The sequence below is a fragment of the Lycium barbarum genome, chromosome 2 (genome assembly GCF_019175385.1).
Source record: "Lycium barbarum isolate Lr01 chromosome 2, ASM1917538v2, whole genome shotgun sequence".
Lineage (NCBI taxonomy): Eukaryota > Viridiplantae > Streptophyta > Magnoliopsida > Solanales > Solanaceae > Lycium > Lycium barbarum.
The window spans coordinates 148,368,167-148,380,552 of NC_083338.1; the positions used below are offsets into that span (position 1 = coordinate 148,368,167).

Here is a 12,386-nt window from a genome sequence, read left to right on the forward strand (position 1 = left end):
TACTTCTATCCAACCTTCTCCCTCCTTTTATTGTTTATTATTACTATGGATCTGTAATCACTAAAAAAGAAAAGGTAAAAAACAGTTTATTCTTTTACTTTTTTTTTTTTTTTGGATATTTTTATATATGTTTACTACTCATTTTAAAAATTTGGTTTATTTAATAATTTGAGGTTTGTTTGAATTAGCTGATTAAAAGTAATTGGTAAATTTTAAGTGCCAAAATGTTATAACTTACTCTTCTGTCTTATTTATGTGGCACCCTTTATATTTTAGTCCATCAAAAAAGAATGTCATCTTTTTATAATTAGTAATAAATTAATTTTAAAATTCCTTTTTTACCTATAATGAAATAATTTATAATCACACGAATATTTTAAAATTGTCAAAAGTCTTTTCTTAAACTGGAACGGAAGGAGTAATATTCTCAACTCAATCAAAAATACTTGTGCTCAAAATGGGTACACAAGACTATGAGCCCGTTTGGATTGGCTTATAAGTTGCTTATAAGCTGTTTTCAGCTTTTTTGAGTGTTTGGCTGGCCAGCTTAAAGTCATTTTGTGCTTAAAATAAGCTCAAAAAAATAATTGGGCTCATTTGACTTAGCTTATCTAAAGCAGCTTATAAGCTGAAAACAGCTTATAAGCCAAAAAAAATAAGTTAGACTACCCCAACTTATTTTTTTTAGCTTATAAGCTGTTTGCAGCTTATAGGCATAAGCCCATCCAAACAGGCTCTATGACCAACTCCTCCTCCTCGTAGTATTAGTTGTTCATATTTTATTTATTATTTCAGCACAAAAATGAGGCATGAAAAAAGAAATTCCAAAATTTTCTAAAAAAATAAAAGAAAAGCTTACTGGCGAAAAGTCTCAGTTTGAACGGGTTTATCATAACTTTGCACTTAACAGTGAAGACATGATTTTCACAAGACTCAACAGCTAATATATATATATATATATATATATATATATATATATATATATATATATATATATAAATAAGTTGAACTTAAACCCCTTCCGTCATCGTGACTCTGCACTTAGTAAAGACATGATTTTCACGAGACTCAACAGCTAATATATACATAAAAACAAGTTGAACTTAAACCCCTTCCGTCGTCGTTGCTTTGCACTTAATAGTAAAGACATGATTTTCACGAGACTCAACAGCTAATATATACATAAAAACAAGTTGAACTTAAACCCCTTCCGTCATTGTGACTTTGCACTTAATAGTGAAGATATGATTTTCACGAGATTCAACAGCTAATATATACATAAAAATAAGTTAAACTTAAACCAATTCCATCATCGTGACTTGCACTTAATAGTGAAGACATGATTTTCACGAGACTCAACAGCTAATATATATATATATATTAACAAGTTGAACTTAAACTCCTTCCGTCATCGTGACTCTGCACTTAATAGTGAAGACATGATTTTCATGAGACTCGACAGCTAATATATACATAAAAACAAGTTAAATTTAAACCCCTTCCGTCGTTGTTGCTTTGCACTTAATAGTAAAGACATGATTTTCACGAGACTCAACAGCTAATATATACATAAAAACAAGTTGAACTTAAACCCCTTCCGTCATTGTGACTTTGCACTTAATAGTGAAGATATGATTTTCACGAGATTCAACAGCTAATATATACATAAAAACAAGTTAAACTTAAACCAATTCCATCATCGTGACTTGCACTTAATAGTGAAGACATGATTTTCACGAGACTCAACAGCTAATATATATATATATATATATATATATATATATATATATATATATATATATATATATATATATATATATATATATATATTAACAAGTTGAACTTAAACTCCTTCTGTCATCGTGACTCTGCACTTAATAGTGAAGACATGATTTTCATGAGACTCGACAGCTAATATATACATAAAAACAAGTTAAACTTAAACCCCTTTCGTCGTCGTGACTTTGCACTTAATAGTGAAGATATGATTTTCACGAGACTCAGCTAATATATGCATAAAAACAAGTTAAACTTAAACCCCTTCCGTCATCGTAACTTGCACTTAATAGTGAAGACATGATTTTCACGAGACTCAACAGCTAATAAATACATTAAAACAAGTTGAACTTAAACCCCTTCCATCATCGTGACTCTGCACTTAATAGTGAAGACATGATTTTCATGAGACTCAACAGCTAATATATACATAAAAACAAGTTAAACTTAAACCCCTTCCGTCATGGTGACTCTGCATTTAATAGTGAAGACATGATTTTCGCGAGACTCAACAGCTAATATATACATAAAAACAAATTGAACTTAAACCCCTTCCGTCATCGTAACTCTGCACTTAGTGAAGACATGATTTTCACAAGACTCAACAGCTAATATATACATAAAAATAAGTTGAACTTAAACCCCTTCCGTCCATGTAGCTTCCGTCCCGGATGTACCTTACTCTTAATGGACATTTCCTATCCCGAACTAATTATTTGATATTTACTTTACAATATTCTATATAAGATAAACTAAGACAATAACTCCTCTAACATATACATTCACACAATTAAAAAGTAATTTAATCTTTGACCTTCTATACTGACAGTTAACTATTTTTATTTAATTGTCTTTCTAATAAGCATAGCAAGCAATTAACGAAATAGATTACGTAAACAAAAGAATTTTTAGGAGTTATTTTTATTCATGGTCCAAAATATAAATCGAATATGGGGTGGCAAAGAAATTAAGAATAATTCCCAATTGAAAAGGACTGATTTAGTCGTCCTTCGGCAACGGCAAATTTTCAATTTTGGATTAAATAAAAACAAATGCACGGTGATGGGTTGCAACGGTACTCATACGGTCATACATCATTTTCTTTGAGTTGTTTTATTCCTATCTATCCATGTAAATTGTGGCTCCTTTTGAATCCCAATATCCATGACGTGTAGCATACCAACAATGACATTCCGTTGGAAGTCTCAAATACTGTCCACCCAAGGTAGAGAGAGTTCAATTTCAACTCCAACAATTTATCGAATCTACGAATTAGTGATTAGTCAACTCAACCCTACGTGGCTGAAGATATGAAACTCAACAAAAAGTTTGCTTAAGATCTAGGCGGATTCAGGATTTGGACTTTACAGATGCAGAATGGTAGGAAAGTAACTTCAAATACTAATAATTGGACTCTAAATTTTTCTAGTATATATTTAGTGAATTTCTTAATATATATATACAAGATCTAGACCAATTCTGTTGAACGTGAAAAAGCCTACATCTACCCCTACCTTGGATAAATTTAAATAGAAAACATGGACAATAAAAATTCATATACATCAATAAAGGTCCGACAATTTCATTGTATGTATATCTTTCTCTTAGTGAAAGTTGCGTTCACTCAGCCCTATGGCCTTCACCCCTTCCCTTCCAGACTTCCTAAGGGACAAGGGCTTATGTTATGACGGATTTAGAGCATACAATCTACATGATACTCAGTTATTATTATCTATTAACTAGAGATTGTTGTGCAAACTCTTAACTTCAAATCCTAAAACTCGAACTAAGGTCAATAAATTGTGTTCTAAAATCTAAATTTATAGATAAATATTTTAGCATATCGACAAGTGAATTCAAAATCTAAAGTCAGTAAATAGTATATGCATATCCTCATGCATATTGACTCGGTCCGGCATGCCAAATTCTATAGATAAATATTTTAGCAATAAATCAATAGTATATGCATATCCTCATGCATATTGACTCGGTCCGGCATGCCAACTTTTAGCAACACGGCGTGGAAAGCTTCAATCGAGTAACTAGTGGAAGTTTAATTATGAGGAGGTTTGATAAATTCCAAATAGTAAACCATCACTAATAATAAGTTTGATAATAATCGGTGATAAGTGAAAGATGGCTGTTAAAGATGATGTATTGCTTACAAAAATTCAATAAAATGTACATGGTCCCCTCCACTTTGAAAGGCCAAACCTTCTTGCTAGACAATGGGATGATAACTCAACAATCCGTTTAATGAAATTTTGCACTAACTTTTTTCTCTTATTTAAAAGAGATAAGGGTCAAAAATACACCCTAACTATCACTTTTTTTTTAATTTCATACCTAAACTATCAGAAGATTGAGAAAACTACCTAAACTATCACTATCTAGTTTACAAAACACATCTCAAATTATTCTTGAATGACATGTGATCTACACTCTCTATTTTATATAAAAATGTTACCACGTGGATAAATAATGTCACAATGGCACCTACATGGTAATTAAAAAAAAAATCTGTTTTAAAGAACAAACTGAAAAATAATATTTGTAAAAAAAATATCAAAAATTATAGAAAATAAAAAAATAGTTTAAAAAATGGGAAATTAGGAAACTGATTATTTGGTTTTCACATTTAAAAAAAAAATCAACTTTTCCATTTTTAAAATCTTTTTTTTTTTCTGATTTTCTAAATTTTTTGATGTTTTTTTACAAAAATTATTATTATTTTCATATATTTTTTTAAAAAAATCCATATTTTTCTTTTTTTAAAAAAGGCTGATTTTTTTAAAAAAAATAATGCGGTTTTTAAAAAAATATATAATTTATTTTTTATAAAAAAATATTATTTTTTATAAAAAAATATTATTTTTTAATTTCTATGTAGGTGCCACCATAACATTACTTATGCCATGTGGACAATTTCTTTGAGAAAATTTCAACTTCACTTGCCTTTTGAAGAGTGAGTAGTTAGGGTGTATTTTTTACCGTTATCTCTATTTAAAATAAAGTTCTTAGTTTCAAAGACTGGATTATATTGAATATATTTAGAAAGTGACAGGTAGTGGTGAAGATAAGTATCTTTCATTCTTAATCAAAAACTCGGATTTAAATTCTAAGTGTGAAATCATCTTTATTAAGGAAAGCTTTACTCGGTATGGCACGAATCTGGTTTAATTGAAGCCTAAAGGGCCTCTCAAGATTTTGAAAGTTTTTTGCCCTTTTGGCTCAAATCAATTTGATACCCTTTTTTGGAAAGAAAATCGTAAAGAAGATAATTTTATCCAAAAACTTACGAAAATTTCTATAAATATATGTTTTCCCCTTTCCTTCTTTTCTTAATTTGGTAGGATAGAATCATAAAAGTATCTCAAATGAACCTATTTCAATGATTATAATTTATCAATCGGCTAAGATTCAATTTCAAATTAGTTAACTAGAGAATTCATCGTAGTTAGACTAACAATCAACATACTGCAGAAAGAAAAAAATGACAGTAATAGAAATAAAGAAAGAATAGTAAATGATAGAGAAAATTACTTGTAACATTAATTTGATTCTCAGTAATACCACGTAACTTTTTCCAAGTTACGTATCAACTTTTGTTTCTCTTTGATAGTCCTAATGAAATCACCAAACACTACTAAATACTAATACAATTCACCCTCCACCACGTCATAGACTTGTGCAACTTTATATCCAACCAAGTGTTGATAAGATTTATAGGGGACAAAAACACTATTCCATTGCACAAACTTATTACTGGTCAACAATATTTTCTACCAAAACATTTTACACCATCCTTTTTTAAAATTTCCCGCCTAGTGTTCAGTACCCGCTTTGGGTCCCATTAATTTGGATTTGCCTCGGGAAGTCCAATTATGGAGGTAAGATTTATAGGGGAAAAAGCCACTATTCCAGTGCACAAACTTATTACTAGTCAACAATATTTTCTACCAAAACATTTTACACTATACTTTTTTAAGATTTCCCACCTGGTGTCCAGTACCCGCTTTGGGTCCGATTAATCTGGATCCGCCTCGGGAAGTCCAATTATGGAGGTAAAGCGCTCCCTACCAAAGGCGACTCCATTCCTATGACTCGAGAAAAAATGATTAAGGATGGAAGAGTACTTACCCACAACCTTCGATCGTCGTTTTAAACTATACTAACACTAAGGGGTCGTTTGGTGCATGGTATAGGCTGGGATATCTCAGCACTAATTTTTTGTATCGTGTTTGGTAGAAGGTATAAATTTATCCTGAAATAAATTTATACCTCCTACTAAACACATTACAAAATGAAGCCTAATCCTAAGGGTGGGATATCCCACCTTATCCCAAGAAGTGGGATAAATTAGTCCCGGGATTATAATCCCGGGATAATTTTGGCTATCTACCAAACGACCACTAAGGGGTTATTTGGTTGGTGGATGGGATAGCCAAGGATAATGGCCCCCCTTACTAATTAATACACATAACCAAACGCTGGATAAAATAACCCCGCAGGATATCCCCAGATGTTATCCCTTATCCCACCAACCAAACGACCCCTAAGGTTTTAAATCTAACAGAAAGTATCTCATTCATCGCTATCAAATATTACTGTGCAAATCTGCAGTGTCAGTATAAAGTTACTCTACTGCAATTTGCAGGAACTTTCCCTTATGTGAAGAATGACATCTCACATCTTTATAACCTTATGTTTATTCTATATCTTGAGTAAACTATGCCTAATGCTGTCTTTTAAAGCTTAAATAGGTTCAAGAAACTCATTTTGGCAAGCAAATGAAATAGGCGGACAGAACCAAAAGGCATTCTGGAAAGACAATAACAAATGGATTATTTTTCCTTTCCCAGCAACCCGAAAGAAAAGGGAGAAAAATTGACAAGATTCAGCTGATCTTAATCTAGCCGAGCTCGTGAAAGAAAATTATGGTACCTATAGCACATCACTTGCACTAAAATTAAGGCTAATACTTAGAGCCCGTTTGGATTGGCTTATAAGTTGCCTATAAGCTGTTTTCAGCTTTTTTGAGTGTTTGGCTGACCAGCTTAAAGTCATTTTGTGCTTAAAATAAGCCCAAAAAATTAATTGGGCTCATTTAGCTTAACTTGTCTAAAGCAGCTTATAAGCTGCTTTTTTTAAGCTCATCCAAACAGGCTCTTAATTGTCTATTAGAATCATCAGGATCTTTCACCCTGACAATAGACCACGTCGATTATCATAGTTGCTTCGTCCCAGTGAGAAACATGAGCAAGCGCTCACAAATTGAAGCCATCAAAACATTTTTACATCGGCTAGTCTACTTCAAAAACCAAATAATGAACCAATGGTAGAGCATGATATACAAGATCTCAGCAACTCACGATTACATGAGCATAAATAAATTGCAAACAAACATGACCTTAAAAGATTATGGCTCAACCTATGACAAAGTTTGAGTTTAGTGTTAAAATTACATGAGTAATGGAGCATTAAATGCACAAGAGGGAATTGTAAGAACTGACACTCCTTAAGGAAGTTCTCCTGTATTAACTTTTTTCCCATCAAATAGAGTAATATAGAAAAAGATATGGTGGTGGCAATGACGACAAAACTACGAAGAGTTCCGGTGACAAGTACCTTACCTCAATTGTTTCGCCAAGGCTCCTTTGGCTCCATCTAAGATACTTAAAAGTGAAGGCTTTCTACTCTACCACGTTTTGGGCTCGGCGGTCCCACCAAAGTAGTGAGTACCATTAATCATTATCAATCCTTTCCTTCTTCTTTTTTTTTTTCTTTTCTCTCTCTCTTTTTTTTTTTTTTTTTTATGCGCGCGGGGGTGGGGGGTGTATTCTGCTTGCCTTTTCCAGACGATCTCAAACAACTCAGATATCTTTCAATCACTACATGACTGATCTCTACTAGAACTGAATTTACAGCTGGATTGCGCATAATTTGAATATATTTTAAGCATAATGAAAAAGAGAAAGAAAAAATTGATAACAGATATTTGCTTAACCTTGATTACCAATTCAAGGCAGTAAGAACTGAAAGCTCAAAACATTCTTTTTATTTCCTCTGACCACAAGTAACCGTTGCAAAGTTACAGCTATAGATTGGTGCTGAATTTAACACATGTACCTGGCATGAACTACAGATTACTTGCCATCACAACGATTTGACTGTTTACAAACAGGCTATATCTCCTTTTTGGAAAACCTGGTGTTTCTAGATTTGACCCCCTAAGGTAGTGCTAAAATTGGATCAACAGAGCAAGGCTTGGAGTTTGTATCAGAAGAATTTGATCTACAGGCACCTGCCGTTCCACCAGAATAGCAAGATGGACAGACTTACCTTCCAGATGGACCTCTAAGGCTGCTACCCCATAGATCCATAAGATCTGCATTCCTCGATGAATCAAGATCACTTTGAATCCTCTTTTCCTCCATTTTCTCATTCAACACAACCTGCTTAATCCTTTCAGAACTCTGCTTTTTATCTTCCAGGTTTTTACATTTAGGGCAACACTCCATTAATATTGATTCTAACCTAGAAACAAGCAAACTAAGTTTTTCCGCAAGCTCTTCTAGCCTTTCTAATTGAGAAACAAGCTTTTCTAGTTAAAGTTGGTTTCTTTTTAACACATCTAAGACATCAGCATGTTCAAATTTCGGTTTTTCAAGCCGTCCTAGCTTTTCTAATAGAAATTGGTTTCTTTTTAACACATCTAAAATATCAGCTAGTTCAATTTTCTGTTCAAGCCCAAGATTCTCTAACTTGTCTTCAGTTACAACTGATTCAGCAAAACCTCTAAAAACCCATGAAACTTGAAATAACAAAAGCAAAGAAAGCAGGAAAATCTTGCCATTGTGTGTGAGCTTGCCATTGGGGAAAGCGATGTTATCAGAGCTCTGGGTCTTTAGCTAAGTGGGGAAGTTACAGATCATAGACTCTTGTTTTATGGGTTTTTTTACAATATTTAATGTTCCGGATATAGAGGATGAAACGTGAAAGTAATTTTTTTTTTTGGCCAAAATATCCTCACTTGCTCATGTATTAACTTTTTTTCCCATCAAACAGAGTAATAGAGACAAAGATATGGTGGTGACAATGACGACAAAACTAAAAAGAGTTTCAGTGATTACATTACCTGAATTGTTCTCCCAAAACTAATACGTGGTAGAATAGCCTTCACTTTCACTTTCAATTCTACCACGTATTAGTTTTGGGGTCGGCAATCAGATCGAAGTAATGAGTTCCATTAATCGTGATTTTTCCTTTCCTTTTTTTCCCCTTTTTTATTTTGGGGGTGGGGGTTCTGCTTAGCTTTTCCACCTTGATCTCAAAAGACTCAGATATCTTTCAACCACTACACGACTAATCTCTACTAGAACGGAATTTACAGCTGGGTTGCACATACCTGGAATAAATTTTTAGCATAAACGGAAAGAGGGAAATTGATAACAGACATTTGCATAACCTAGATTACCAATTCAAGACAGTCAGAGCTGAAAGCTCAAAATATTCATTTTATTTCCCCTGACCACAAGTAACCGTTGCAAAGTTACAGATAGAGCTATGGTGCTGAATTTAACACGTGTACCTGGCATGAACTACAGATTACTTGCCATCATCAACGATTTGACTGTTCACAAACAGGTTATCTCTCCTTTTTGGATAACCTGGTGTTTCTAGATTTGAACCCCTAAATTTCAACTCCGAAGTAGTTCGAAAGTTGGGATCGACAGAGGAAGGCCTAGAATTTGTATCAGCAGAATTTGATCTATAAGCACTTGCCGGTCCACCAGAATAGCGGGATGGAGAGACATACCTTCCAGATGGACCTCTAAGGCTGCTACCCCTTAGATCCATAAGATCTGAATTCCTTGATGAGTCAGCATAAGATCTCTCACCCTGGGTGGGTCCCACTGGAGCCCCATTTGTTACACTCGCGGAAGTGAAAGGATCGTCAGGTCCCCAGGAGGTAAGAACTTCCTTTTTCTTGGAAAAAAAATAATATGCAGCTGAAAGGAAAATGAGGAAAAATAAAACAGGACTCGTCCACAGCATGTGGTTGAACTCATTTTTTAAAACTGGAAGGTTTGATCGATATATCCCCAAGTAACCACTTCCCAATCCAAGAATAACGAGCTTTTCTTGATCACTGGCTACTAAAGGAATCACCTTTCTACTTTTATCATTTAGTTCCAAAGATTGAGTGTTCAAAAATGACGCTACAATCTCATCGTGACCAGCAGAGAATAAAAGCCTGGGCCCACCAGACCGTACATAATGCTGCGATGACACATTATACAACGATACCCTTTCCTGGTTAGCAATCAGCAAATATCCTTTAATCGCCTGAAACGATAGAGGCTCAGCCATATCTAACTTCCTTTTGGATCTAACCCTGCACTTGAAGTTCATATTATCACCTAAGAGTAACACATGAATCAAATCGCCATCAGATGTAAACCCGTATGCTTTCGAGCGTTCAGTTGCATCAAAAACATAACTCTTAGCAATAGAATTGTTTAAACCTTCACACTCAGATTCCCTAATCTTCATGGTCCTTAAGTCTAATGACCCTGCACCAGTCTCGGTTAGAAATAGAAGCCTTTGCTTTAAGAACGCAAGTGGCCTGCTTCGTGGCGTTGTCGACCCATAAACCGTCCCATTCTCCCTAAAAACCCTAAGTTTCCCGCCGGAATCTGTGGACAAGATATACCTATTTCTCCCAACATGATGCAATTCTAAACTCGCAATCGAATATCCACCTTCCTCAATTTCCGGTGATGCAAGTTTCCTTACAGTTTCCATATGAAGAACAGGCCTGTCATCACCATCAGGAACTACCTCCCAAATTCTATGCATCAAAATTCCGCCATTTTCATGCCCCGTAACAACCACACTCTCGTTCTTATAAACGGACAAGTACGATACACAAGCTGTTATTGGCGAACTCAACGACGTCTGAAAATCAACCAAAACTTCTCCATTTCTGGAGAACGCATACACTTTCCCGCGATCATCGCCAATAGCAACATACTTACTCAGTCCTTCAGAATCCCTAAATGGCAACACATTAATGCTAGTTGCATCTGATCCCAATCTCACTGCTGATATAAACTGAAACCTCTCCAACCAAAGAGGACTATACTTAGTAACTGATACTGCTCCCATTTTATCTTCATTTACTACCTTACTCTCTAAACTACCTCCAATCTTCTTTTTCTCCAATTTCTCATCAAAAACAACCTCTTTAATCACTTCAGAACTCTGTTTTTTATCTTCCAAGTTTTTATCTTTAGGGTACTCTGGTAATCTTGATTCCAACCTAGAAACAAGCAAGGTGAGATTTTCCACAAGCCCTAGTAGCTTCATGTTAAAATTTTCTTGCTTTTCTAATTGAAGTTGGTTTCTTTTTAACACATCTAAAACGTGTTCAAATTTCTGTTCAACACCAAGATTCTCCAACTTGTCTTCAATTACAACAGTTTCACCAAAAGCTCTAAAAACCCATAAAACTTGAAATAATAAAAGCAAAGAAAACAAGAATATCTTGCCTTTATGTGAACTTGCCATTGATGAAAGTGATGTTGGTCCAAAAAAAACTATCAAAGCTTTGGAGTCATTTGCTAAGTGGGAAAGTTACAGATCTTGATTCTTTTTTGATGGTCCTTTTTTTTTTTTCAGTATTTAATGTTCGAGATTTGAAGGATCAAATGAGACTTTTTTTTTTGTTCATGGGTTTTTTCTTCAGTGTTGTACTGTGTTTTGGTGGGATTTAGATTTTAGGGCTAACGAGGTTTTTTTTTTTTTTTCTTCTTCTTCAGGTAAAGTCCACGCTTAGTTATCACTGTAAGAACGAGAGAGGATCTAGTACGTTGCACCCTATTACAGTATGATTAATTTATATAGTATTTCTTCTTGCATTGCTTGGATGAGATTGAGTTTTATAAAAACGGGGGAAAATAGACTTGCATTTTAAATTAATAGAAGTATTCTCTAGATATTTCACATTGGATGTCTTAATTTACTTTGTATAATGTTAAGAGGTAAATTTAAAATTTGTTTAAGCATTTGTTTGGGAAACGTGTGGTAATTTGTGACTTTTTTTTTTATATGTTTTCTAAAGAGACTAGATGGCCTATGCACTTTGGATTATAGTGTATCTATGTATATGTAGTTGTGTTTAGATAATGATAATATATATATATATTATGTTCAAAATACGATTAATATAACATTGTAGTTTGTGCTCCGTATCTAGAACTTTATTTTATTCGTGTTTGCTACAAAATTTTATTAATACTTTTTAAAAGAGAAGACTTATTTAAAAAGAAACTATTTTCCTCTCTTTGAGATAAAACAATAGCAATATTTAAGCATCAGTTGATAATTTCAATTTTAATTCGATTAATTTAACGGTGTAAAATACTTATTATTTTTTATCAAATTTTGATTTAGATTATTCTAATTCAAATTATTAAATTAATTTTACATGTTTAAAACGAAACAAAGTAGAAATTGATTTTTTCCTTATTCCAAAGAGTCCATCATTATTGATTTAATTGTTTGATTTTCTAAGCATTTGTTTTTTAACATTGTTTGTTTTATTA

At 33.5% G+C, this 12,386-nt stretch overlaps 1 protein-coding gene across 1 annotated transcript; it reads right to left on the minus strand.

Moving 5' to 3' along the window:
• Positions 1-9,273: 9,273 nt before the first annotated feature.
• LOC132627997 (uncharacterized membrane protein At1g75140-like) lies at positions 9,274-12,106 on the minus strand. The gene has a single exon (XM_060343660.1). It carries the CDS (start codon positions 11,347-11,349, stop codon positions 9,385-9,387), a length of 1,965 nt encoding a protein of 654 aa, XP_060199643.1. The 5' UTR covers positions 11,350-12,106; the 3' UTR covers positions 9,274-9,384.
• Positions 12,107-12,386: the final 280 nt, after the last annotated feature.

Bases quoted from the DNA above. Each gene is read 5' to 3' on its own strand.
- LOC132627997 (XM_060343660.1), bottom strand. From the start codon at position 11,349: ATGGCAAGTTCACATAAAGGCAAGATATTCTTGTTTTCTTTGCTTTTA.